The sequence below is a fragment of the Fusarium redolens genome (assembly GCF_020744475.1).
Source record: "Fusarium redolens strain MPI-CAGE-AT-0023 chromosome Unknown BKA55scaffold_29, whole genome shotgun sequence".
NCBI lineage: Eukaryota > Fungi > Ascomycota > Sordariomycetes > Hypocreales > Nectriaceae > Fusarium > Fusarium redolens.
The window spans coordinates 123,542-150,733 of NW_025763692.1; the positions used below are offsets into that span (position 1 = coordinate 123,542).

General features: G+C 38.3%; 7 protein-coding genes across 7 annotated transcripts; 4 read left to right on the forward strand and 3 right to left on the reverse strand.

The window, feature by feature from the left end:
• The first annotated feature begins 224 nt into the window (after positions 1–224).
• Positions 225–2,055, forward strand: BKA55DRAFT_627448 (major facilitator superfamily domain-containing protein). The gene is made up of 4 exons (XM_046196877.1): positions 225–722; positions 777–1,466; positions 1,516–1,769; positions 1,817–2,055. Exons 1-4 carry the CDS (start codon positions 380–382, stop codon positions 1,985–1,987), a joined length of 1,458 nt encoding a protein of 485 aa, XP_046041871.1. The 5' UTR covers positions 225–379; the 3' UTR covers positions 1,988–2,055.
• A 246-nt stretch (positions 2,056–2,301) lies between these two features.
• On the reverse strand, positions 2,302–5,102 carry BKA55DRAFT_599603 (bacterial alpha-L-rhamnosidase-domain-containing protein; the record flags this gene model as incomplete). Its single annotated transcript, XM_046196420.1, has 3 exons — positions 2,302–2,327; positions 2,440–3,271; positions 3,324–5,102. 3 exons carry the CDS (start codon positions 5,100–5,102, stop codon positions 2,302–2,304), a joined length of 2,637 nt encoding a protein of 878 aa, XP_046041872.1.
• Positions 5,103–6,156: 1,054 nt separating this feature from the next.
• On the forward strand, positions 6,157–8,058 carry BKA55DRAFT_599604 (uncharacterized protein; the record flags this gene model as incomplete). The annotated part of the gene is made up of 1 exon (XM_046196421.1): positions 6,157–8,058. One exon carries the CDS (start codon positions 6,157–6,159, stop codon positions 8,056–8,058), a length of 1,902 nt encoding a protein of 633 aa, XP_046041873.1.
• Positions 8,059–8,115: 57 nt separating this feature from the next.
• Positions 8,116–9,791, reverse strand: BKA55DRAFT_697600 (uncharacterized protein; the record flags this gene model as incomplete). Its single annotated transcript, XM_046200404.1, has 3 exons — positions 8,116–9,071; positions 9,124–9,715; positions 9,786–9,791. 3 exons carry the CDS (start codon positions 9,789–9,791, stop codon positions 8,116–8,118), a joined length of 1,554 nt encoding a protein of 517 aa, XP_046041874.1.
• A 1,684-nt stretch (positions 9,792–11,475) lies between these two features.
• Positions 11,476–13,041, forward strand: BKA55DRAFT_697601 (glycoside hydrolase superfamily; the record flags this gene model as incomplete). Its single annotated transcript, XM_046200405.1, has 2 exons — positions 11,476–12,847; positions 12,905–13,041. 2 exons carry the CDS (start codon positions 11,476–11,478, stop codon positions 13,039–13,041), a joined length of 1,509 nt encoding a protein of 502 aa, XP_046041875.1.
• Positions 13,042–13,857: 816 nt separating this feature from the next.
• On the forward strand, positions 13,858–15,917 carry BKA55DRAFT_743991 (general substrate transporter). Its single transcript, XM_046201578.1, has 4 exons — positions 13,858–14,248; positions 14,301–15,331; positions 15,390–15,642; positions 15,695–15,917. The coding sequence occupies exons 1-4, from the start codon at positions 14,010–14,012 to the stop codon at positions 15,816–15,818; spliced, it is 1,647 nt and encodes a 548-aa protein (XP_046041876.1). The 5' UTR covers positions 13,858–14,009; the 3' UTR covers positions 15,819–15,917.
• Positions 15,918–25,418: 9,501 nt separating this feature from the next.
• On the reverse strand, positions 25,419–26,141 carry BKA55DRAFT_697603 (uncharacterized protein; the record flags this gene model as incomplete). Its single annotated transcript, XM_046200406.1, has 1 exon — positions 25,419–26,141. One exon carries the CDS (start codon positions 26,139–26,141, stop codon positions 25,419–25,421), a length of 723 nt encoding a protein of 240 aa, XP_046041877.1.
• Positions 26,142–27,192: the final 1,051 nt, after the last annotated feature.

Consider the following 27,192-nt stretch of genomic DNA (forward strand, 5'->3'; position numbering starts at 1 on the left):
ATAGGTCATCGCAATTCGAACATTTGAGCTCTCATGAAGGCAATTCAGGTAGTAGTAGTGACATAATTTACCAAGATGCTTAGCCGAGTTGACCAGCAAAAGGCGTCCAACAGCCAGGTAGCCACTACAACGCTACGGCTGAACCTTGTTTCCAGAGCCGCCATCCTACTTTTAATCCCAACCAAAAAATAGTGCGATTTCTAATGCGGGGTAATCTGGGGTAACCAGGGCAGTGGTAATCCAAGCAAGGCAACTCGTCGCCACAATTCAGGAGTCGGACGAGTATCTATATCAATGGCAACCCATTTGTCAATTCCAGCGAGGATCATCAAACCCCAAGTACTATCTTCTCAATCACTTCTCTCCATCTCTTTGCAACATGTCCAATGCCCAGGACAAGAATCACGCCGAAGCCCTTGGTGTTGAAGAAAAGGGACATTCTGACCATCTTGAGAAGCATGACACTCACATCTTCTCGGCGGTTGATGAAACTGGTACACACAAGAAGATCGATCCAGCTGAAATCAAGCTTGTGAGAAAGCTGGATTGGATCATTCTTCCGATTTTGTGGATTATGTACTGGTTCAACTACCTTGATCGCAATGCAATTACCGTAGCACGATTGGACGGATTGGAGAAGGAGCTCAACTTGACCTCTACGGAGTATCAGACATGCGTCTCGATCTTGTTTGTAGGATACATCCTTGGTCAAATCCCGTCTAGTAAGTCGAGCACTGTTGTTACACTCTTCTTCTTCGGCTAATCCACCCTTTTAGACATGCTCATGACTCGAATCCGACCTTCCCTTTACATGTCTGGTGCCATGGCTCTCTGGGCCGTTGTGAGCACACTTACTGCGATCTGCCATGGCTTCAAAGGGCTTGTACTCACACGATTCTTCCTGGGCGTAACCGAAGCCCCTTTCTATCCCGGCGCTCTATACGTCCTCTCGATCTTCTATACCAAGAAGGAGATAGCAACTCGTATCTCTATCCTCTTCACTGCCAATATCTGCGGGACTGCATTTGCAGGACTCATAGCTATTGGCGTGTTTGAGATGAGCGGTGTTGCAGGTCTGGCTGGATGGAGATGGCTCTTTATCCTTCAAGGAATCATCACTTTTGTTATCTCCCTTGCTTCAGCCTTTGTCTTGCCAGATGAACCTAGCAATACTCGCTGGCTTACAGAAGAGGAGAGGATACTGGCCCATGAGCGAATTGCTGCGGATACTGTTCAGATCCGAACCAACACGACGACTTTTGCTGGACTTGTTGATGCCTGTAAGGACCCCCGTCTTTGGGTCCTCGTCTTCATGCAACACTTTCACATGGCTGCCAGCAACTTCAAGAACTTTTTCCCTACTATTGTAGGAACGCTTGGCTTCGATCGCAATACTACACTTGCTCTGACCTGCCCCCCGTATATCGTGTCAGGTATCGTATGTATTGCATGGGCTGCAAACTCTGGTGAGTTCCCTGCTACGAAGCTTCCCGAGGGTCATCTAACATTCAATAGGCCGTATGAACGAAAGAACTTGGCACATCACCGTTGCCAAAATCATGGCTGTAGTTGGCTTCATCTTAGCCTGCACGGTTCATAATACTGGTGCGCGTTATTTCGCAATGTGTGTCTTTGCCAGCGGCGTATATGCCTGTAACAGTGTTATCCTTGGTTGGGTCGCCAGCACATGCGGTCAGACTCGAGAGAAGAAAGCTATATCTCTCGCTCTAGCAAACACGGTTGCCACGCTTGGTCCTATTTACACTCCCGTGAGTTCATAAATCCTCGACATTGGGCTGTGACTGACATTTTCAAGTATCTTTGGCCGAGTTCCGACGAGCCGATGTATCCTGTTGCCATGTCCAGCAGTGCTGCGTTTTCAGCTGCCTCGGCTGTCTTGGCTTGGGTTCTTAGATGGATGCTTATCCGCGAGAATCGCAAGATTCGGGCTTCAAACAATGAGGAGAGGCTCTTCTACGCATACTAAATTTGACAATATAGTTCGATGGTCCTGCAAAGACATCCAAGTAGCCTGGCTAGTTATACCAGTACCCGCAGTTGTTTTTCATCAAATAAATTTGTTATTTACTACTAGTGATCTTTCTTAAGTGTAATGGTTGTGAAGAAATTAGGGATGGTGATATGCTTAACATAGAGCATGCTTCGATCTTGGACTTGAATGAAGATCGATTAAAGGTTACTAAAGTTACCTACTGGTAGTTTTATGATCAGTTTACTACACGCAGAATAGTGACAAAGGTATATCCAGAAAATCATGGAAGCAAAGTAACTCGATCAACCCTAGATAGCTATGAACCTCGTGATGGCTTGAACACAAGTGTATTAACCCGATACCGACTTGCAACTATGACTTAGGTGGCAGCGGCAAGACAGGCCACTCATACTCTCTTTTAAAGAGCGATCTAAAAGTCCATTCACCAGACTTGACCTCCTTTACTTCTTCCCTTTCCAAGCCAGGAAGAATAATCTCGGCGACAGTATTTGGCGGAACTCTAGCTTTGATAACAAATTCCTCTTGATTCCCGTCAACAACCTGAGTTTCCCACTCCAGAGAAATTGTGCCCTGAGGAGAAACATGTGACGCAGAAGCTCGAGAAAAGGTAGCGCCAATGGCGGGAGAAATCCGAAGTCTCCTCCATCCAGGCTCAAGTCTCTGCAGCCCGGCAACTCGTTCATACATGAACTTTGCTATAGCGCCAAAGGCATAGTGGTTAAATGAGGTCATTTCTCCTGGGTTGATAGAACCGTCAGGTAGCATGCTGTCCCACCTCTCCCAGACTGTAGTTGCACCCATAGTTACTGGGTATAGCCATGATGGACAGCCCTGCTCAAGCAGCATCGCATATGCGACTTGGACGTGACCAGTAGATGCAAGGGCCTCACATAGGAATGGCGTGGCGGCAAATCCCGTGCCGACTTTAAACTCGTTCTTGCGCACAAGCTCCACGAGACGATCTCCAGCTCGTACTCTTTGCGTTGGGTCGAGGAGGTCAAGACAAATAGCTAGTGCATATGCAGCTTGTGAATCTGAGGTAAGGCGTCCTCGAGGTGTGACGTATTCTTGCTGGAACTCAACTCGTGTGGCCTGGTAGTCCTCCTTGAATTTCCTTTGTTCATCTTTCTGTCCCAGCACGCCACAGACTTTGCTCATGAGATCTAAGCTTTGTAGCAAGAACATATTTGACACCATTTTGGCGTCTGTTGCGCCTTTCCATGGCTGGTCCGGCGGCGCTGCTGGATCAAGCCAGTCCTATTCTAACCATCAGCATTGCAGACTGCGACAAGTCTTTTGAAGAACTTACCCCGAGTTGAAAGGGTTTGGGATCCCATAGTCCAGACTTCATTCGAGGGAGCACCTTCATCCACTTTGTCATACTGTCATACTGCTGAGCCAAGATGCTCTCATCTCCACTCTCTTGATAAAGAATCCATGGTGCTATAATCGTGACATCGTGCCAAATGGCGCATGGCACTCTTCTACACCAGATGGGATCTGGGAGAGTGGCATTTGGACTGACCATTGGGGGAACACCACCAAGAACATCTTGATCGTGTGCAAGATCGATCAGCCAATTCTTTAATATGCCAAAGCAGTCATAGATGAGACATGCTGTAGGGCCAAAGAGAGACAGATCTCCAGTCCAGCCCAGTCGTTCATCTCTCTGAGGACAATCAGTTGGTACCGAAAGGAAATTCCCTCTCATGCCCCAAACGATATTCCGATACAGTTGATTCAGTAGCGGGTCCGAGCATGAGAAGTGGCCAGCGGGTTTCATGTCAGTGTGGCACACGACAGCTTCGACACAGGATAGATCAAAGGGACCTGGCCAATTATCAATCTGGGCGTACCGAAATCCATGAAAAGTGAATCTTGGTTCCCAACATAGCTCTGTCTGTGAATGTTTTAGTGTGATCTCATCCTTTGCTTGGCATATTCTCAGGGGTCGAATACCAAGCTCTCCATTCTCCATAACTTCGGCATGTTGAAGGGTAATCTTGTGTCCACTGGATCCTTTGATGCCTGATAGACGCAAATATCCGACGAGATTTTGACCGAAGTCTAGGACCCTTTTCCCACTCAATGTTGTAATCTCTTTGACAGGATTTATGATTTCGATCCGACGCACTGGTTCTGCGAAACCTGACACGAGTTGAGTAGATACAGGTGGGAATGTAAGCGTCTGTACATCTGTCCAACCTTTCAGACTTTCTTGATCCATCACCGATGACCAATTTGGCACCTCCATCATCATGTCATATTTTTCCCCGTCATATATCTCCGCCAGGCGAGTTGGGCCTTGTATAACTTTCCACGAGCCATCGCTCTCTATTTTGCAAGTCTGCCCATCGGCGTAAGTGACTTCCAACTGCGCTAGAAGAGCAGTATGAGGACCCCATATGTTTCTATGTCCGCCCTCAAAACCAATACGGCCACAGAACCATCCTTCTGCAACTCTTATTCCGATACAATTTGAACCGTTGACTAGGTGCGAAATAACATCATAAGTCTGAAACTGGAGTCGCCCATCATAAGATGTCCATCCTGGAGCGAGTAAATAATCGCCGACGCGTTGCCCATTGATCTCAGCTTCATAGACTCCTTGGGCAGTGATATAGAGTCGCGCTTTAACGGGCGTGTTGCGAAGAACAAATTGCCTGCGGAACAAGTCCTCAGGGCCAGGATCTGTCGTTTCTGGAGCCCACGGGGCGGCGATACGTTCACAGGTCCAATCTGAACGATGCAATAGTCCTACTTCAAGATGGACAGGCTCGCTCCAGGGACTTTTCTTCTCCTGCTTGTCCCAAACTCGAACACGAATTGATACATGCATACGAGACCGAAGAGGCTCTTTGAATGGCCATTGAGTCAGGATGTTTTCCTGGGAGTGTTGACCTGCAATCGATACGTCCTGGACCTCTTGGCCAGGACCGTACTTGGTCAACTCGACCTCGTAGCCACTTTGTATGCCGCAAGTATCGTAGGGTGCGATCTTCCAAGAAATGCGTGGCGTGGAGTCTTGAACTCCAAGAGCATCAGGAGGGTGATAATGTTCGAAGCGAACATCAGTCACGGGCAACATGTCGGACAGCCTGTGAATGTCTTCAAACAAATTGTCGTCTTCCGAATACGAAGCTGGCGAGTATAGTCCGTTTCGCTCTAGTTTATCCCGGACAACGAATTCGTGGTTGAGCAGCAAAATCTTGGATTCACCTCCCTTCAATATGTCATCTTTACATCCGTCTGCATCCATTATCCAGCATCGTCGGGAAACCCATCGTAAAACTCCACCTCTAACTAGAGCGACTGTGATCACGCGTGAATTTTTTGTACCCACTATAACTGCTCATTGATGTATGCCCGACCTGAGTGAATTGTAACAGCACAGCACACGGGCCAATGAGGCTTCAAGCGGTACGCGGCTTCGCTTATAAACTCGGATCCCCTCCATCTTACTCCACACGTCACGCTCACTAGTTACAAGGGCCTGTCTGCCTCTTCAAATATTCCGACAGCATTTCCGACGTTGAGTATTTGTTGTTAGCTTTCCTTAGCTCTCCCAACATGGTTTTGTAAACACCGCACTCCCCCCATTTTGTCCATTCCCCACGGGAGGGGACAATCTGGGGAAGCATCGCGCCGCTAAGACCTGGGATTTCCTCCAGGTTCAGCTTGTGGTACAGTGGGGGCCGATGAAATCCCAGGTCTTAGCGGTGCGATGCTTCCCCAGATTGTCTGCGAAAAGTTGAATACCATCCAAGATACTGATACCCCTGTCTAGCTGCTTTTATCTTCAGCCTGCCTCGATGTTAGGAAAAATGCTCAAGCTCACCAATTAGTATGATACTCATCGATGGGCTAAGCTGAAATATACCCCCTAGCTGCTTCGTTCGGTTAGACTACTCCGAAAGTTACACGCCCAATATCCAAACATATTGTCGCCTACTGTAAATGCATATGAAGAATACTCGTAACTCAGATATTATCCGAGGATACAAAGATGATTGAGATTCTAGGCAAGCCAGCGACTATAAAGTCAGTGACTCAGAAGCCCTTTCTCTGGAGTTGAATCCTACTGTTCAAGTCAATAAAGCATCACCTTGATTCGCATTGATTGCACTCAACACTCTTGAGATATGCCGATTCTCCCAATTCCCCTCATGGCATTGGGTGCTACTCTGTTGGCACCCACTGTTTCAGGACAATACTCGCCTCATTTTCCAGAACCCCCCAATCCGGAGCCCATCGAGGTTGTCGAGCTCCCTTTGCCTCCTGTGGTTTCAAGCAATGCTACAGGTGCTTGTACCTCCAAGATCAATCCCCGGGGTACCGGTTGCATCGGTGTAGATGCTGGAGCAGAGCAAGAGTTCCAATCAGGAGACTTCACACCCGATGGGAAGCACATTGTGGTCAATGTTGACTTCATTGGTGCCCCGGCAGCTCCAGACCCAGCGAGCGTCTACGATGGCGAACAGCTGATCCTTATTACCACGGATGGTACCAGCTTCCCCAACGGTGATCCGTGGAGGTGTATCACCTGTGGTGTTCCGTCAAAGAATGCTCCTTGGGTCGATCCCCAGAAAGATTATCCTCATGTCTTTCGAAGCGGTGATAAGGCGCTGTGGGGTCATAACATTGTCTCCTGTGGTGGAAAGCCGTTGGCCAGCGATGAATGTACTCCGAACAATACTCACATCTATCCCATTCACTGGACTGTGTCCGCCGATGGGACTGGAAAAGGTGGCTCTCCTCGAGAGATGCGACTTCATCCTGACGATGAACACATGGGCTGGAGCTCCTTCACTGCTACTGGAGGCCAGTTTACTTACTTTGGCCGTCTGGAGTTTAACGCCGACCCAAAGGTTGGGGAGCCTCTTGTTCCTCGATACGACTTGGTTGATGTGAACATTCTCGTTGATAAAGATGGCAAACCACCCATGTACGTCGAAGGCGATGAATTAATCATCAACCATGATGCAATCACACCCGGTGAACTTCGTGGTTTCAGTGGCTCGGGCGATGAGATTCTCTACATCGGATCTCCCGTGGAAGCCAATAACATCGATGTCATGGCCGTCCACCTTACAACTGGGGCTATCCGTCGCCTCACCAGTCATCCCGACTATACTGACCCAATTACCATGTCCCAGGATGATCAATGGATCGTTGCTATGGACACGCGTGTTGTAGGTCGGCAGATGTTTATGTCTGGTATGAGATGGATCCCTCCTATTATCGATTACCTCGTTGTGGCCATCGCTTCGTCAACGCGCAATAATGGACCACGAAGATTCTTTCAGCCAATCCTCATCGGTCGCAATGGAGATAATGGAGACTATTTCGGTCAGCAGGTCAATGCGGACGGCGACGGAAGCGATGGAAGCGTCAATGATCCTAACTGGAATGGCAGAGCTGATCCAGCCTTGTCTCCTGACAGCACAATGATTGTATACTGGCAAGCTCTTGTGGTTTCTCCCTCTTGCGGCGGTGCCAATCCTCTTCCATGCCCAGTTTCTACTGCCCAAGGAGGACGCAATTACCGGATCATGCTTGCTCGTCGTACCTCTCTCAAGCCTTCAAAGCCAGCACCAGTCTTCAAAGCTCCCGATTTTATCCCCTGGGCAAAAGCTTTTCCCGCTGGTAGTAAAACACCAACGCAATACAAGATCCCAGCCGGCAACTATACACTACAAGGTCAGCTGTCAGGCGTTGCTGAGGTTGCCTTCATTGAGGACCCCGAAACTGGCGCCATTCAAACTATCTCGGCTTCTTATAGCAACTATTCCGATCAAAGAGGCTACATCATCGACGGATATGAAAAGGTTACCAAGTGGAAGTTACTTCCCAATGTCTGGAAAGACCGAGTGGAATGGTTCTCCAATATCACGCAAACTGGAGTAGTGAAAGGGACTAAAGTCACAAGTCGAGATGGATTTGAAGTAGAGATAGATGTCATGATTAACCTCCTAGAGACGAACGGAACATTGACAACGGTGCTTGATGGGATCAAGTACGTGCAACCTGCTAGTGGAACCTAGGTTAAATAGAGTCGGTTCCTTTGCACAGGCAATAAATGGGCCCCAGTTCAAGTTGGATTAAATATCCAAGAGATTCCTCAGTGGGTTAAACTCATTCAGCGCCCGATGTCCATACGTCCAAATTGCATCCCTGTCCTTAATGTCCTGGGTAAAACCCAATAGGAATCGAAGCATCCAAGCATCTAAGTGAAATGAGTTATCCTTGCTCCGAAGACAGGCATTATGGAAATGCTGTAGCCGGCTGATCGACATATGGTTCATAGGCCAATAGTTGTTCATTGATGAAATCATCTCAAAGTTTCTTTCTAACCGCGTCTTGGCAGCGAGGATCTCGTCATCGTCGGTTCCAAAGAGCAGTGTATGGATTTGAACTGTAGAAGCCAGGCATAGAATATGCCCAGCAAGCGGATACAGAACGACCGTGTCTGATCGCCGCTTCGCTTCGTAGATGAGGTCGCACAAGTTTGTTGCGTGCTGTTTACAACGCTGGGCAAACCCTTGCGTAGAATCGTCGCCTTGATCCTGTTCTTGAGCATAGTGAAGGTGTTGGTAAAACAAGAGTTGGCCGGCGTGATTATAGTTGATGTGCAGTGTTATAAAAATAGCACCGAAGCCCTCATCAGCCCAGTACATCACGTTGTCCTCAGAATAACGAAGTCTCGGGGGTAGGTTGTTGGCCCACTCATCAAGGGCATGGCGAAGTTGATGATCGAATTCTCCGCTCGTCGAATGTTCTTCCTGTTCATCCACTATTCGGGAGTTGAGAAAGAGAATGATATCGTAAAGTAAGAGGTTAAGCCGGATCATCTGGGCGACCAAAGATTGAGGATCGAAGTTGCAAGTAGGTGATACGCAAAGTGACGAGTCAGGCGGCGTCGCTGGTATGTCGTAGCTCAACGAAGCAAATTGACGCTCATCCATGGGTAACGGGATGGTGTTTCGTGGTTTGATAAACCTGGGCAGAGATTGAGTTGCGGTTGCCCATGTCTCGGTTGTAATGAGAGACCACCACACTAGATAACAGTGTAAGCGCCTCACTTTCGGTTCAGAGTAAGCTCAAGTTACCTCTTCGATTGATTTCCTGCTCCAGAAGAGACTCGGTTGGTAAGTTTGGAAGGTCTAACAGCGTGGCCATGCGAGAAGCAATCGCGAGATATACCGACTCGGTCCTAGAATCTCCCTCAACAGAAGCATTTGCTGCTAGTAGCATGCAAGCTTGGATACTGATCAATGAAGTATCCTCCAGGTCGAGCAATCTCTTACTTTCATCCCGATACGGCCGTCCTCTGTCCCACGGCGTAATGGACGCAAAGATGGGATGCGTCGAGTAGCGCGCAGACAGACCTGCAACACCAAAGAACAAAATCTTTGGGATAGAAGAGTCCTTTACCTGAGCTATAAACGTTGCGCGATGGAAGATATTGTGAAACGTGATGTGCATGTACCGAAAATAGAGACTCGCCAACTCCTCGGCTAGAGCGGCATCAGGTACAACTAGTGACGAGATACGACGAGGCCGACCATCCTCTGTCTGATTTCCAAGTGGCTCGTAATGTCTTTCCAAAGTGTCGGGGACAGGGTCATCTATGACTCCAACACAGTCGAGGCCTCGCTTGATGCAGAAATTGCAACTTAGACCTGGTCGAGACCGATCGCACTTTTTCCGCCGATCACTAGAGTGTTTAATATGAGATTAAATTCTTGGAGAAATGGAGAGCAATGCGTACCGGCATGCTACACACGCTGATAACGGTCTCATCGATATAACATTAATTGGCCATTTGCTGTAGGTTAAAAGGTGCGGAGTTGCCTTGATTCTTTTTTACCTCATTTCAGGTTTAACCCCGCTTTTTATTTAATATTAGCATAAATAGGGTAGTTTAATATTATAAATAAAATTAAATAATAAATGTGTTAAATAAATAAGTATATTAATTCTTTACTTTTTACTTAAAAGTCTATTTTATATAATTTTTAAAAGCTTAATTTTATCTTATCCAGGGACTAGGTCGTGGTGAGCTGGTCCATTATCGCGACGGCGACTGGTGGTTCGTTGCCCTAGGAGATCACAGTGTCAGCACCAACAGAGAGTGGCCGCTAGGTCGAGAAACCTTTCTTACATCGGCGAATTGGCCAGAGGGAAGATGGCCCAAAATCAAGCAACCAGCCCTATCTCCTCAAGCTAAATATCTGGGGGGTCCCGATCTTCCTCGGCGAACAAGCAAGCCCAAGTGTATGGTTCACATTGGGGGTCGACAGAATGCTTATTATGCGGTCTCTGTACACGAAGAGGACGAGATGGTCTTGCTGAAACCCGGAGAGGTCGGGCTTAATGCTTCCCACAGAATATCGACCTTTTATGGCCGACAACAGCCAGATATCATTGCTTTGGCTACAGTATTCTTGGATTTCAGTACAACACCAACACTGACCAGGCAATGGTTGCTGGATTGACATCATGTCTCGGCCCTTTTAGATATGTGTACCTGGCATGGAACTATTCCAAGAAGTGTCTCGAGTTCAAAGTTGCCAACAATGCTACAAATTTCATCAAGGTTACTAATCATCAGATCTACTACAAGGCGTCCACCATCCAGTTGGGGTACGCTCATCGAACGAGGGCTACAGCTTCTCGTTTAACCCTCTTGGAGCAGTCGAAGGCCAGGTCTCAGCTCAGACTCAGGAGCTAGGGGTTGTAGCTGATAAGGATTTATTCGCACGATACTTCACAGGGCCCTTTTTCGGTATATTTATACAGGAGGATAAGTCTTCATCTGAGATAACCAAATTCAAGAACTTCCCGCTAGGTAGAACGCAAATCAAATTGGCTCGCAGGGCATTGTATTGAATGGGTCCAAAGTATCATGAGGCGCATCTAGAACTTACGGAATACTGTAAAGAGTATAGAGTATAGAGTAACATGCCAACAATCCTGACATTGAACCTCGGATAACGGCGGTCTGCGTGTGACATGGTTTGAAGTGAATTACTCGTAGTTACTCGCATTTTAGACTGCTCATATGATGAGATGAGCCAAAGGTCTTGGCATCCATCGTAATCCGACGAGTTTTCCGACGAAGACTTGAATAAAGTGGTGCACTAACGACTTTATGTGGGGGAGTACCTTAACCATTTCGAGATCCGCCAGGTTCTCCGACGCGGATTCTATATACCCCATGGCGTCCAAAACTTTATCAACAATTGCTACAATAGATAAAGCACCAACCATGTGGGGTTTCTTTCGAATCCGGCTGCTCAAGCGAGGCAATTGACATTCTACTGGCATCTTGGGGGCGGGGCTTGTGAAGATAGAAGCCATGACAGAAAAAAGCTTCTTCGCTTAGGGCTGTTTAAAACTACTCCTAGTCAACATCGTTTCTTCTCACAGATTCTTCACCTTCTTACCATCCAATTACAATGTCCAAAGAGGCTTCTATGTTTCAGGCTGGTGACTTGGTCACCAGCTCAGGCACGACCCACGATTTGACCGTTCAAGAGCTCCCACTACCCAAAGACTTCCGCTGGGGTACTGCTACTTCAGCATATCAAGTCGAAGGTGGCTCAAACCAAGATGGAAAAGGCCAGTCCATCTGGGACACGTACACGCATCTAGAGCCCTCGCGAACAAACGGGACAACCGGCGATATAGCCTGCGACCACTATAATCGAGTATCCGAGGACATTGACCTCATGGAAGCCTGCGGCGTCGACGTTTATCGTTTCTCTCTATCTTGGACACGTATTATTCCCCTTGGAGGCCGCAACGATCCCATAAATGAGAAGGGAATAGCTTTCTACAACGATCTCATTGACCGATTGTTGGCACGCGGGATTGAGCCCGTGGTGACATTATATCATTGGGATGCGCCACAGGCTCTTTACGATCGTTACAAGGCTTTTCTTAATACTGAAGAGTTCACTGCCGATTTTTCTAACTACGCACGATTATGTTTTGAGCGCTTTGGTGACCGAATCAAGAAGTGGGTCACGTATAACGAGCCATATATCATCTCCATCTTTGGTCATGTCAACGGAACACTTGCCCCGGGACATTGTGCAGGAGATGGTTTCGATACAAAGAATGAGCCGTGGCGTGTCGGTCATACGCTGGTTATCTCGCATGCTGTTGCTGTTCAGCTCTATGTAAAGGAGTTCCAGCCTGCGCAACAGGGAGAGATCTCTATCGTGCTGAACAGCCATTTCTATGAGCCATATTCCAATAAACGAGCCGACATTGATGCGGCGCAACGAAGACTTGAGTTCTATATTGGGTGGTTTGGCGACCCAATCTTCCTAGGACAAGATTATCCCGCCTCGATGCGAAACTATCTGGGCGACAGACTACCCCATTTCAGCATTGAAGAGCGCGACCTTCTCCGCGAGACAGCTTCTTTGAATGCATTTTATGGCATGAACCACTACTCGACAAAATTCGCCCGTGCTCTCCCCGATCCTCCCTCCGAAGACGACTGGACAGGCAACATCGAGGAGGGAGCTGTGAATGAAGCAGGCCAGGAAATAGGCCCTGTTTCACAGTTTCAATGGCTTCGTGTCGCACCCAATGGCTTCCGCAAGTTGTTGAACTGGGTGTGGAATCGATACCATCTTCCTATTATCATCACGGAAAACGGATGCCCATGCCCTGGAGAGCAAGATCTCGAGTTAGCAATTGACGACAAGTTTCGCGAAAGGTATTTCGGTCTATACCTGGATGCAATATCACGAGCTATATACGACGATGGCATCTACGTCAAGGGTTACTACGTGTGGACGCTCATGGATAATTTTGGTATACCTCTCTTTTATCAATTATTTGCGAGCTATGCTAACTAAGATATCTTCTTAGAATGGTCGGCCGGATATCAGCCAAAATTCGGTATTGTTCATGTCAACTTTGAAAATGGCTTGACACGCACGCCCAAGAACTCGGCAACATACCTACGTGAGACTTTCCAACGAAGAAGACAGGGCTATAAGAATTGACATAGATATATTTACATATTTGGACCCCTTCACAATAGAATAGAGTAGAAGTATAAAGACCATCGATTATATTGGCATGACCTTAGTTCCGAATGGTATATGGAGTTTGTTGCGATCGGTAGCGGAGCACATTCTTTCCACATTGACAACACACAAGCACTCTTCAGGTGCCATCTTAGATCGTAACTTTGAATGTGACTGCATTGCTACCTGATCGTCTGCTTTCGGGGAGCTCCGTTGACCGTATATCGCTAAACTATAATAAAATATACGTGACATTTTAAACCTTCGACGGCCGCCGACGTGACTAAAAATTGTCTTGATAATTACGGTTCAAGTCAAGTGCGTTGCCGCAACAGTCCACGATCCAGTCCAAGACCTTGAGCCTTGCCGAATCGACCATTCGTGGCGTTCTGCACGACATGGTTGTTGCCATATGCTACCTCAAAGCTTATGGGGGAAAACTTGTCGGAATTCGATTCAGTCCAGACTTTCCTTTCACAAGAGTTGCTAAGTTAGATCGCGTGATCTTCTGAGCTAGCGTCTGTTCCCGAGCTATCAACTCAATTCAAAAACGTCCAGCCAATCTCTTTGACGCAAAACCCTCAAAATGGTCAGATTCTGCTAACACATGGATTCAACAAGTCGTCGGAAAACTTTGTCGGAAAACTCTTCGGCGATGCAGCATCATGGGGCCATGGAAATTGTCCAATTACAACCCCTGACCATGTACCCCAGGCGACGAGACTGCGGGGTATAAGTGCGCTAAACGTTGAATACGCGGCTTCTCGCTTGTTGGTCTCGTTGACCCCGTGGGGAGCGAGGATCGCAAATCGAGGCACGTACTACAATTACACAGCAATGGATTCTTATATGAAATGACCTCGAGTACGGCATCAGCTTTGGATCAATCCAACTATCTTCTTCCTCTTGTCTCTTTTGACCAAAAGCAGTGACTCAAAATCACTATGGCTGCTCCCAGCGACTCCAAGACGCCTATCGACAATCCTGCCCGGGTTGATTCTCACGATCATGTTGAAACTGCACTCAAGCATGATGACCTTGCTGCTGAGGCCGTCGCACAGGGTCAGGCCCTCTCAGGTTATGAGAATCTGACATTCTGGGAGACTGTTCGAACCTTCAAGATGGCATCACTCGTCTGCCTGCTCTCTGCCTTTAGCGCTGGAGCCGATGGTTACCAAATTGCGTATGTATCATACCTACTCTACTATCATAGCACTTGACTGATGTGACTTTAGTATGCAAGCAAGCATTATTGCCAACAAAGGCTTTGTCCAGCAATTTGCCACAGCGGTCAACGAAGAGGGCGAGAAATTCCTCGCATCCAATATCATCGCTACTTGGAGTGCTGGCCAGAACGTGGGCCAGGTCCTCGGTCAGATCGGAATCTCCTTTGTAGTTGCACGATTCGGTCGCAAGATTGCCATGTATACTCTCTGGATCATCCTCATGAGCAGCGTCTTGGCTGAATCCCTTGCGCGAAGCTGGCCGGTCTGGTTTGGTGCCAAGATGCTTGCTGGTACTGGCGTAGGTTGCCTCCAGGCTACGCTGCTGGGTTACATTACAGAAGTCAGCCCAACTAGGATTCGTGGCGGCATGTTGATGCTTTACAGCTTTTGGTGGACTCTGGGTTCCTTCTGTACCCATGTGGCTCTCCAGAGACTGAACAAGAACGATCCCTTCAACTGGCTTACACCTGTATATACCCAGTGGGGACACATCGGAGTCATGGCCATCATCTACGTCTTGCTTCCCGAATCGCCTTCCTGGTGTGTTACTGTCGGAAAAGAAGAGAGGGCCAAGAAGAGTATTAGGTTTCTCTACCGTGGAGTCAAGGACTTTGATGTCGATCGCCACTATGAACTCCTCGCCCTGAATGTCGAGCACGAAAAGGCTTTGGCGGCCGAGCAACGAAACGAAAGCTGGCTGGCTATCTTCAAGGGCATCGACGGCCGCCGTACCATCACCGCCATGTGGACCATTGTTGCGCAGCAGTTCCTAGGTCTTGCCCTCTTTGGCAGCTTTGGTACATACTTCTTCCAGCAGGCTGGCCTGGCCGACCCCTTCAAGATCAAAGCCATCACTACGTCTCTGCAGATAATCGTCGTTATCCTAGCTGTCTTTGGAGTCGATAGATTCGGTCGTCGCCGCATGGCCTGCTGCGCAACGTCCTTGATGTGGATCTCTTGCCTGATCGTTGGTATTATAGGAGTTGCTCCCCAAAGTAATGCAAGCACCTATGTGTTTGTTTTGTTTGCGTGCTTCTGGAGTGAGCCCTTCATGGTCTATCATCACCAATCATCATAAGCTAACTTGTGTTTCTCTAGACATTGGTATCTCGGCCAATGGAGCTGCGGGCTGGGGCTACATTGGTGAAATATCCTCGCAACGACTTCGACCCTATACGTCTGGCTTCGCAGCCTCTGCCAACTCCATCAGTGGCCTCGTTATGTCTGTTCTTACGCCGTATATGGTCAATGCCAATAAGTGGGATTGGAAGCTCAAAACTGGCTTTTTCTATGCTGGCGTTGGTTTACCATGGGTCATTGGTACATGGCTCTTGGTCCCCGAGACTGCTCGGTGAGTCACGTTGAATACCTTTAAGTCCTGACGAAAACTGATTCGTTTCTAGGCGATCACCTGCCGAGCTTGACGAACTCTTTGAGCGTAAGATCAAGGCTTGGAGATTCCATACTACTGAGACTGCTACACAGCGTCTAATGCAAAGTGAGAATGCGGAAGCTGCTAAGAAGTGATTGGTATTAAATACTGTGGGCTGAAGAGTATAGAGACATCTATAATTAGGGACACCTAAGATTAAGGGTTAAGGTTAAGCTTTACATATGTTAGTAAATAGTTTAGGTAGAATCTATATTATTTAATAAATTTAACTACCTAATCTTTTTCCTAGTTTTAATTAGTCGGCCTAGACACAGATTTAATCTTTCCCTTTGGCAATTGTAATAGAGTAAAGTCGACAATTGCGTCAAGGCAAGACCGAAGGATTGGAGCACCGGTGGGGTTGTTGGGGTTGTTGATGACGATCATCTGGTCAGTAAGTTAGGCCGTGACCCCAGCGCATCCTCATCTGTGTTAATTATACCTTCGTGTTAGGCTTGAGAAGCCCTTCGAGCTCCTCAGCAATAGGCACATATCCGTGCTACTCTTTGAGTCTCCAAAGAGAAACCTCGGACACAGTGACTGGTTGGTCGAATCTGTTGAAGGGCTTGGTAGCTCTATAAAGGTAGATGATGGGCTAGCAGGTGTAGGAATTTCCGTTAGTCCCCGATTGTTATTTAAGTCTGAATATTTAGTCGTTCTGCTGTTTGTGTCCGGTCTCTCAAACTGTCGCGATAAGAGATTCTCAGCATGAGAGTAGGTAGGTAGCTGAAGATTGACTTTAGATGCATTAACCGTTGTACAGTTTGGGTTGGATCTGAGTTATGAGTCCCCTTGTACAGGCTAGACGGGACATGGAAGTGATAGCTGTAAATAACACGCCCATTGTAGAGAAGATATAATAAACTGAGATAGAGTATGTGGAGCTAACAGATATGTAACTGCAATAGTAATAAGAAAACTAATATATAGTTAAAGAAGTATTATAAAAAGACTTTATTTTTACTAGAAATAATAACTAGTATATACTAACTTATATAAAGGATTAATACTTTCTATTTAAAAGTACTACTATTAGTAATTTAATAATATATTAATTAAAATATTATAATAGCTTATTAATATTATATTAATAAGCCAAGCTAATATATTATTTAGCTATAAAGGTAAGGGGATGTAAATATATAAATATAAGTTAATTAGTTATTATTATTTAAGCTTTTATTAAATAGTATATTATATTAGGTATAAGGAAGTATTTAAATAATAGGCTATTTACTTTATAAATAAGTAATAGAACTTATTATATAATATTATAAAAGAGCTTAAATATTATAACTTATATAGCTATATTATATAGCCCCTATAATTTCTACTTATTACAGAAGGATTACTTCTCTTAATAATAATCCTCTTTTATTTAAATTACTTAAATTATAATACTCTAAGACTAGATTACTATAGATTACTAATAATCCTTAAAGATCTAACTTTTAGATTATTATTATTCTTTACTAAGCTATTAGGCTACCTTTAGTATATAAGAATATATTTATTAATACTTTTATAAAACTTAGCTTACTAGCTATTAATAAAGTATTTTTATATTAATAAGCCTAATATATATTACTTAATTATTAAGAAATATAATACTTTATAATACTTAGTATTATACCTTATATACTTTATAAATATAAATTTAATATAAACTAGTTTACTTTTTTAAAAAAACCTAATTATTATATATTAATAGCTCTTATTTAGACTATATTATATAATACTAAGTAATACCTATATAATAGTACTTATTACTTTAATTTAGTTTTCTAACTTAAGATATGCCTAGTATTACCTATAATAAGAGATACCCCCTAACCTGGTAGATATTCTTATAGAAATTAATAATAAAAATAAAGAAGATATTACCCTTACTTATTTAAGTATTTATAAAAGGGAAGTTATAAAACTTAAATATAGACTTAAATAGCTTAGCTAGTAATATAATAACCTTTTAGAGAATATAAAAAATAACTTTAATATAGCTAAAAATAAAATTAAGAACTTAAAAAAGAAAGTAGCTAACCTTATTAAGATTATAAAGGTACTTAGAAAAGAAGTAGAAAATAATTAAAAACTCTATAAGGAGTATATTAAATATATTATAGCCTTTATAATAACTAAAAAGGACTTTAAAAAAATCCTTTAACCTTATTAACTTAAACTATTTAATAATAATATTAATAAGCTTTAAGGATTCCTTATTAGCCTTTAAAGCTACTAGATATACTACCTTATTTAGTTTATTATTAATAAGCTAAAAGTTTAATATAATATAAGATTCCTTAAAGATAAAGCACTATAATTAATAAAACTTATTATTTAAGATTATATTAGCAAACTATATAAAGAATAATAAAAAATAATAAAATATATCTATAAGAAATATAAAAACTTTAAATTAAAGCTTAAAAACGCCTTTAAAGTAATAGATAAAAAACATACTATAAAAATAAAAATATAATAGCTTAAATAGAGAGGATTTACTGCAGACTACTTAGCTAAATATTGCTATTAAGTAGCTAAGCTAAACTAGGGTAAAGAAGCTTATATAGTGCAGGTATATTTAAGATTAAAGTTAGAAGTTAAGGATATAATAGTAAATATTAAACCTAAATTAAAGAACTTAAATAAACTAGTAAATATTACTATAGAAATTAATAATTAATAATATAAGTAATACTAAGAAAAGCAAGCTAAAAGATATAAAGGGATATATAACCCTTAGTAAAATACTAATAGATAATAAAATACTAATTAAGGAAGAAAGAGATATATTAATATATAATATAAAACTAAACTAAGACTTATAATACTTAAAGTAATATAATATAATAATAATAAAAGACCTTATAATATATTTAAGGTTAAATATTATAATTATAATTAGTTTAAATATATTATTAATAAATATCTTTAATTAAGGAAGCCTAAAAACCCTAATTAAGGTAAGTAAATACTAGCAGTAATTAATAAATAAAAACCCTAAATTATTATATAAACCTAAGTATTAGGAATAATATAAAGCCTATATAATATAATAGCTTTATATAAAGGCATTATACTAAAATATAAATAATACTTATACTTAAATAGTTTAATTTAAGAACTATAAGAAGAATTCCTAATAGAAGAAGATACTTAAGTAGGAAATATACCCTAAATCCTAATACTATATAAAATAAAGGTAAATAAATATTAAAGAGAATAGTAAAAGAACTTAAAAAACTAATAATAAGAAAAAGAAAAGGACTATACTTATTACCTTAAGAGAAAGGAAGAAAAGAGATATAAGAAGATAAAATAAACCGAGATCTTTAGGATAATAAGGGAAAAAAGACCCTCTAAGTAGGAAATTAAGGGATACTTAAAGAACCTATAAGGAATAAGAATTACCTTTAATATAGGAAAATAACCTAAAGTATTTAAGATAATTAATACTATCTTAATCTAAATAACTATTTAAAAAAGGAAAAAATAATTAAAAAGGAATATAAAGTAAGAGATAAGGTTTATATATATTATTAATAATACTCTTAAAGTATAGGATATAAAGGAAGGGCAGTATAAAATGCCATATAATACCTCTATAAGGAAGATAAATAAATTAAAAATAAGTAAAAGTAACCTTATAAACTACTATTTAATAACTATAATAGCAAGATATATACCTTAATAGAAGATAGATACCTATAAGGAGCTAGAGAATACAGTAACATTAATAAGCTCGAGAGCTTATATATTTAGGCCTATTATATAATAAATACTATAAACCCTTATTATAAGGAGCTAAAATTCAATATTAAGGACATTATAAAAACATTTCTAACCTACTTAGGATATAATAAATTATTATAGCTATCTTATAAATATTATTAGTATAAGGAATATAGATAAAATAAGGAAGATAATAATTACTTCCTTATTATAATTTCTAGCATACTTAATAATAACCCTTACTAGAAAACGGAAATAGAAGGATATTTAATATACTATTAAGAAATAGAAACTTCTATTAGGAAACCCTATAGATAATAAGAATAATTAAAGAAGCAGAAAGAAAATTCGAAGATCTAGCTATAGAAGACTATAAGAAAGAAGAAGGTAAAGGGAGATTTAAACTTATTAACTTAGGGAAATATAAAAAAGGAAAAGAAAGAGAGTTTATTTAAAAGGTATATAAATAACTAGAGGAATATCTTTAAGATAAGAAGAATAAAGCCAAAACTATAAAAAAGAGATACCTCTTTAAGCCTATTAACCTTAAGGAAGGACTTAATTAAGTTCTAATTAATAATAAATAATCCAGATAAGGAATTTCTCTAGATAAATAAGATATAAAACTAGAAAAACATTTTTAATAGTATTTATATAATAAAGAGTTTATAAATAACTTTATAAAGGAAGAAGAATATATTAAAAACTATTAAAAGGGAGTTAGCTATAATAATAAAAAATATAAGTTACTTTACTAAACTAGTTTAGGAAAAATAATATACCTTCTATAATAATAGAGCTATAAAAGAGTAATAAATAAGGATAAGAAAGACTTAAACTAATAAGTACTTTAAGAGCTATATAAAATAATAAACCTAATTGCCTAGTACTATAAGCTTAAATTAAGGGGAAATAGCTAAATATATAAATTAATAATAAAATAAAAAAGAACTTTATTAACTTAAAAATAGTTATAAAGCTAGGATTATTATAGAAAAAGAAGTAATTATTATATTAACTTATTAATATAAAAAGGTAACTTTTTAATTATAATAATAGTATAATAAATTAAGAGATTAATTACCTTAAGGTCTTTATTAAAGGGAAAAATTAAGAAATAAGCTTTAATATTATTCCTTTAGGAGAGGAGATAGATATTATCCTTAAAATAAGCTAGCTTAAATAATAAAACCTATATATTAACTAGAAGACTAGCTAAGTTATATTTCCTAATAATCCTAATAGTAATAATAAAATAATTATAAGGAGTAATAAGAGATCTTAATCTATAACTAAGAGGATAAGTATAAACTAATATAAAGCAAAGACTTTACTACCTTTAAGAGAAGTATAATATAAGTATAAGATAGGCTAAAGATAAAAATTAGAAATCCTAGGCATCCTTAAATAATAAGATTTATAGAAGAATAAAACTATAATATTAAGCTAGGACTAACTTAAGAATATTTTAAAAAAATATTAAATATATAATAAATTATTTTAAGAAAAACTAGAAATAAGAGTCCCTAAATATAATAAATAAGACTATAAAATCAACCTTATAAATAAAAGACTACTATTTTAAAAGCTATATTTACTTAATTAGAGAGAACTATAAGTTTAATAAAAATATATTAATAAGATACTAAGGAAAGGTTATATTAAAGAATTAAGTTTATTAGTAATATTAATAATATTCTTTATATTAAAGAAGAATAAAAAGGACTAACTAGTTATAGATTATTAACTAGTTAATATATATATTACTAAGGATTAAACCCTACTTTTACTTATAATAAAACTTAAGGATTAATTATAAGGTAAAAAGATCTTTATAGCTCTAGACCTTAAAGAAGTATATAACCTTATTTATATTAAGGAAGGAAATAAATAGAAAATAGTATTTAAAACTAAATTTAGACTATTTAAATATTTAATAATGCCCTTTAGTCTTACTAATATACTTATAATGTTTTAGTAGATAATTAATAGCATACTTTAATAATACCTTAATATCTTTATAATATACTACCTTAATAATATCCTAATTTTCTTAAATAATAAAGAAGAATATAAGGAATATATCTATAAGGTCTTAAAAGCATTATAAGATACTAAGCTATTAGTTAAATTAGAAAAGAGTTACTTTTATATTATAAAAGTAGACTTTTTAAGATATACTATTATACCTAGAGAAATCTAAATAAAGAGAAAGAAAATCTTAATAATAGCAGAATAGAAAGTACTTATTAATATTAAAGAAATATAAGCCTTTTTAGGCTTTACTAATTATTACTAAAGGTTTATTAAAGGATTTAGTAAAATTATAATTCTATTAATAGAACTAATTAAGAAGGAAAAATCCTTTAACTAAAATAATAAAGCTTAAAAAGCATTTAAGTAACTTAAAGGAGTAATCCTTAATAAACCAGTCTTAATAATATTTAATCCTAAAAAAGAAATTAAGCTAGAAATAGATATATTAGACTTTATATTAAGAAGATAAATTAGTTAAAGAGATAAGGAAAGAAAGCTATATTTTATTACTTTTTATTTATATAAACTATATAAAGTAAAGCTTAACTACCTAATTTATAATAAAGAATTTCTAGTAATAGTTAATTATTTTAGAGAATTTAAATACTATTTAATAAGAAGTAAGTATAAAGTTAAGGTCTATATTAACTACTAAAACATTTTATACTTTACTATAACTTATAAACTTAATAGATAATAACTATATTATATAAAATTCCTATATAAATTTAACTTTATAATTATTTACTAAAAGGGATTAAAGAATAGTAAAGCAGATATAATTAGCTAATAATTAGATTATAATACTAGCACTATTAAAGTAAGAGAATAAGTACTAGAAAAGAATAATAAAGGAGAATATTAATTTACCTAGAAGATAGTAATATTAAGATAGATATAGATAGAAGTAACTAGAGAAATCCTAAGAGAGCTATAAGAGTTTATTTAAGAATTTTATATATACTTATTATATAAATATTAAGGAGTTACTAAAATCTTAAAATAATTACTATAATAAGGCTATAAGATAATATAAAAAGTAATAAAAAAGGTTATTAAATAATGCAATATTTATACTAAAATAAAAGCATAATAATATAGACTTTATAAAATACTATAACTAATAGAAGTTATAAAATAACTATAAAGCTTAATTATAATAGATTTTATAACTAAATTACTATTATTAGAAAATCCTTTAACTAGAATTTACTATAATAGTATTATAGTTATTATAAATAAACTTATAAAATTCTTAATCTACTTACCTTATAGAGAGGCAATAAATATAGAAGTTATAGCCTATATCTTTTATAATAAGGTAGTAAGAAAATAAGGACTACTAAAAGAGATTTTATTTAATAAAGAACTAATATTTACTTCTAAATTCTAGTAATTACTTATAATACTTATAAGAGTTAATTACTAACTTATAATAGCTTTTAAACTATAAGTAAATAGTTAAATAAAATAAATAAATTAAGTACTAAAATAATACCTTTAGTATTATATTAACTATAAATAAGATAACTAGGTTAAGAAGCTACTAAGCGCTTAGCTAGCCTATAATACTGCCTATAATAAAAGTATAAAACTTATACTATTTAATATAAATATCAGATTTATACCTAATATATATTATAATACTTAGGAGCTTAAAAATATAAACCTAATAGTAATTATTATAAGTAATAAGCTAAGAGAAATATATAATAAACTTAAGACTAAGCTAGAATTTATTAAGAAAAGGATATAGAGATATTATAATCTTAAAAGGTTAAAAGGATTAACCTTTATAAAAGAGGATATAGTTTACTTATTTACTAAAAACATTAAAATAAATTAACTAAATTATAAACTAGACTATAAATACTTAAGACTAGTTAAGATTAAATAAAAGATAGGGGAAAATTAATATAAACTAGATTTACCCTTAAATATTAGATATTACTTAATTTACTATATCTTAATACTTAAATTAGCTATAAATATAATATATATAAAAACTAGTAATAAACTATAATAAATTACAGGACTAGAGGTATATAAAGTAAAAGAAATTAGAAATATATAAAGAATTAATAAATAAAAGATATATCTAATTAAATAGAAAAATTACTTAAAAAGTAAAAATATATAGGAACTAATAAGATACCTTGCTAATGCCTAGCAACTCCTAAAGAATTTCTATTAATAACCTTAAAAAGTAAAGGATTAAAAATTAGGTTTTAGTTAATAATATTAGCACTACTAAGAGACTAAATATTTAGAACTGCTATATCTTCCTCTTAAGTAATAATATTACCTATAAAAGAATTTATATTATTAATAATAAACTAAATACCTTACTTATATAATAGATACTTTTAATAATAAATATAAGATAATTTTATAATAGCCTTATTAACCTCTTATTAGGCCTTAAAAAGCTTTTCCTTAGCTTCCTCTTCTGCCTACTTTAAATAATCAGACTTGCAATTTAAATAAAGAACTAAAAGGAAAAATAATTAGCAAAAGGCAATAATAATAAGGGAAATAATATATAATAGGCAATTGTAATACTAGAAGCATTATAAAAATAACCTTATTAAGTATATTTAGAATAATAAAAAGAATACTTAATTATTTTATAATAAAGGCCTTTAGCCTTATAAAAGGAATAAGGTATAATATTAAAACTAAATTTTATAATTAAATTTACTAAATAAATACATTTTAAAGTCTTATAAGATTTTAACTAAAGATTATATAATATAATAATTAGTAAGGTATATTAAGAAAATAATAAAGAAAGAGAGTTAGCACTTACTAAAGCCTAATATAAGAATAGGGAGATATATAGGTCTTAAAGGCAAGACCTAATAAAAGGGAGAGATTATATTATAACCTATATAGCTATATTATATAGCCCTTATAATTTCTACCTATTATAGAAAGATCACTTCTCCTAGTAATAATCCTCTTTTATTTAAATTACTTAAATTATAATGCTTTAAGACTAGATTACTATAAATTACTAATAATCCTTAGAGATTTAACCTTTAGATTACTATTATTCCTTATTAAGCTATTAGGCTACCTTTAGTATATAAGAATATATTTATTAATACTTTTATAAAACTTAGCTTATTAGCTATTAATAAAGTATTTTTATATTAATAAGCTTAATATATATTACTTAATTATTAAGAAATATAATACTTTATAATACTTAGTATTATGCCTTATGCACTTTATAAACATAAATCTAATATAAACTAGTTTACCTCTTTAGAAAAACCTAACTGTTATATTAAAAGAGATAAGATTTTAAGTAATTATAATAGTAGATTTTTTAATAGTAAAGAAAGAAAAGCTAAGGGTAAAAGTAAGGATAATAATAAATATAAAGATAAATATTAAAATAATAATAATAAAAGTAAAAACTAAAAGAGGAGGTAAAGATATAACTAGCTTATTATATAATAAATTAAATTAAGCTTTATTAAATTTTATTATACCTTTAATTAATACTTATTTTAATAAAAATATATATATATAAATTTACTATTATACTTTATTATACTTAGTTTTTACCTTATAAACTTATAAGTATAAACTTAATATAAATTAATTTACTTATTTAAAACCTTAATTATAATAGTTAGATAATAAGATAAAATTTAATAAAGTAAAATATATAATATATCTTAATATCTATCTAAATATTAGGGTAAGAAAGCTTAGCTTTATTTAATATTTAGTATATAATATCTCTAATATAGCAGGATAGCAAATATAATATTAAGATAGCATATTAGGATAGGTAAGTCTGTTTATACCAGCTTGGAACTTAGAGGAATTAGGAGCTGGGTATGCATTACACTGTCAAGGATTATTATTATTTAAGATATAGATACTACTCTTAAGTAAACCATCCGTATTAATTACAGCATTAAAACAAAGACTGCCAATAGGACACTTGCGAAACTCGGCGCAAGCGTCGACCCAGCACCATTACCGCTGCAGCCGTCATCGTCACCACTGTCACCATTATCGCCATTACCGCCTCCACTTCGACCCTTACGCTTGCAAAGCGTGTTTCCCTGATCGCTGTCTCCACTTGCAGAGGTAATTGTTGGTTGCGGTTGGAATGTCTCTGTGGGATCGTCGTTATCATTGTCTGTCTTGGTGGGACTGTCGTTGTCGTCTGTCTCGGTAGGTTTGTCGTTATTGTCGTTACTGCCGCTGCCCTTGCCCTTGGAGCAGAATCCGTCGCTGGTGCAGGTTTCCCCGCTATTGCAATAGCTGCCATCGCTGCAACAAACAGCGCTATTTGGGATGCAATATTTGCCGCAAAGCTGTTTACCGGTGCCGCAACCAGCTGCCTCTCCAGTGCAGATTTCGCCCTTAGGGCAGCATCCATCGTCAGTACAGTATTTTCCCGATTCGCAGTAAGACCCTTCGCTCGCAGAGCAGCATTCTCCTGAGCCAGCAATGCAGGATCCGCCGCAGTCGGTCTCGGAAGAAGAGCAGGAGGCGGGTAAAGCCAACGAGATGCTGCCTATGCCTGCGAAGTCGCGGTTTAATGTGCCCTTTCGGCCAGAGAAGCCAGTCAGGTTCGCCGTTGTAAGCCCTAAAATGGCGAGAAAGAAGAGAAAACGTGCCATGTTGTTGAGTGAATGAGAGAAATAGAGAGACGAATCCAGCATAACTCGACGCAAATAAGAGAGATAGCAGAACAAGACTTCGTTGCTCAACTTAGTCGGCGAGGTACCAGGGACTTTATACTTCTAACGAATGGTCAATATTCGCCTGGCTCGTTTGATCTTTGTAATGATGAAAATTCTGCCTTGGCTGAAAGATCGCCATTAAGGCTCGAGCAATACGCTTAAATTTGCTTACATGTTGGTCAGTGGGGCCTATGCAGATCAGAAGATGCTTGATTTTAGACTCTACCGTACTAGGACTAACTAAGGTCTCTAAGCATGACCTAAAGCAATCGTAGGCTGCCCTTCATCTGCTTTTAGAATCGTGGCTTGACCGACCGTTTCAGCAAGTACAGGTCATCCGTGAAATTAAAGCCATTTTGGAACTAAAGGATTTGCCAAAAGAAAAGCCAACGCTTATAATATTTGCTGAAATGGGTTATAAATTCTATCGACTTTGTTAAAGCGGCCTAAGTGTGCGACATGCAAGTAAAACAGGTCATAAGTGTGATGAGATAATGTCATGAGGCGTTATCAGGGTTCGCAGACGGCTTGAAGTTAAGGGACCCTTGAAAATATGCATTTTTCAGCTCGGCGGGTCACCCGAAAGTGCCTCGCGCTAGGGAGCAGGGGTCCATAACCTAAACTAAGGCGATGTTTTATTTCCTGCTTAGTTTTTACTCTAAAGAGGCATAAGCCGGTTGATAGTTACTCCGAGGGCTGATTATTGTCAGACAGTTTGCGTGTTCGGTCCATTTATCCCGAATCAGTGTATTCGTGTGCTATGAAATGAAAGGTTCCTTCTTCTGCCACCTCTTCTCCTATCTGAGGGGTTATTACAGTGCTGAGACAGCTCTCTAACCATTAGCTCGGTCTTCTAATTAGCAGGCCTTATCTTTACCAGTATTTAATAATAAGGGGTATAAAAAGTTTAATACAACAAGAAATTGATACTATTTCATACCTAACGTAAGAGCTTCCAGAAGGTAAAAAGCTAACTAATAGACAAAAG

Bases quoted from the DNA above. Each gene is read 5' to 3' on its own strand.
- BKA55DRAFT_627448 (XM_046196877.1), top strand. From the start codon at position 380: ATGTCCAATGCCCAGGACAAGAATCACGCCGAAGCCCTTGGTGTTGAA. The intron at 723-776 runs GTAAGTCGAGCA...CCACCCTTTTAG, and splicing joins CCTTGGTCAAATCCCGTCTA to ACATGCTCATGACTCGAATC. The intron at 1,467-1,515 runs GTGAGTTCCCTG...AACATTCAATAG, and splicing joins TGCATGGGCTGCAAACTCTG to GCCGTATGAACGAAAGAACT.
- BKA55DRAFT_743991 (XM_046201578.1), top strand. From the start codon at position 14,010: ATGGCTGCTCCCAGCGACTCCAAGACGCCTATCGACAATCCTGCCCGG. The intron at 14,249-14,300 runs GTATGTATCATA...ATGTGACTTTAG, and splicing joins GCCGATGGTTACCAAATTGC to TATGCAAGCAAGCATTATTG. The intron at 15,332-15,389 runs GTGAGCCCTTCA...GTGTTTCTCTAG, and splicing joins TTTGTTTGCGTGCTTCTGGA to ACATTGGTATCTCGGCCAAT.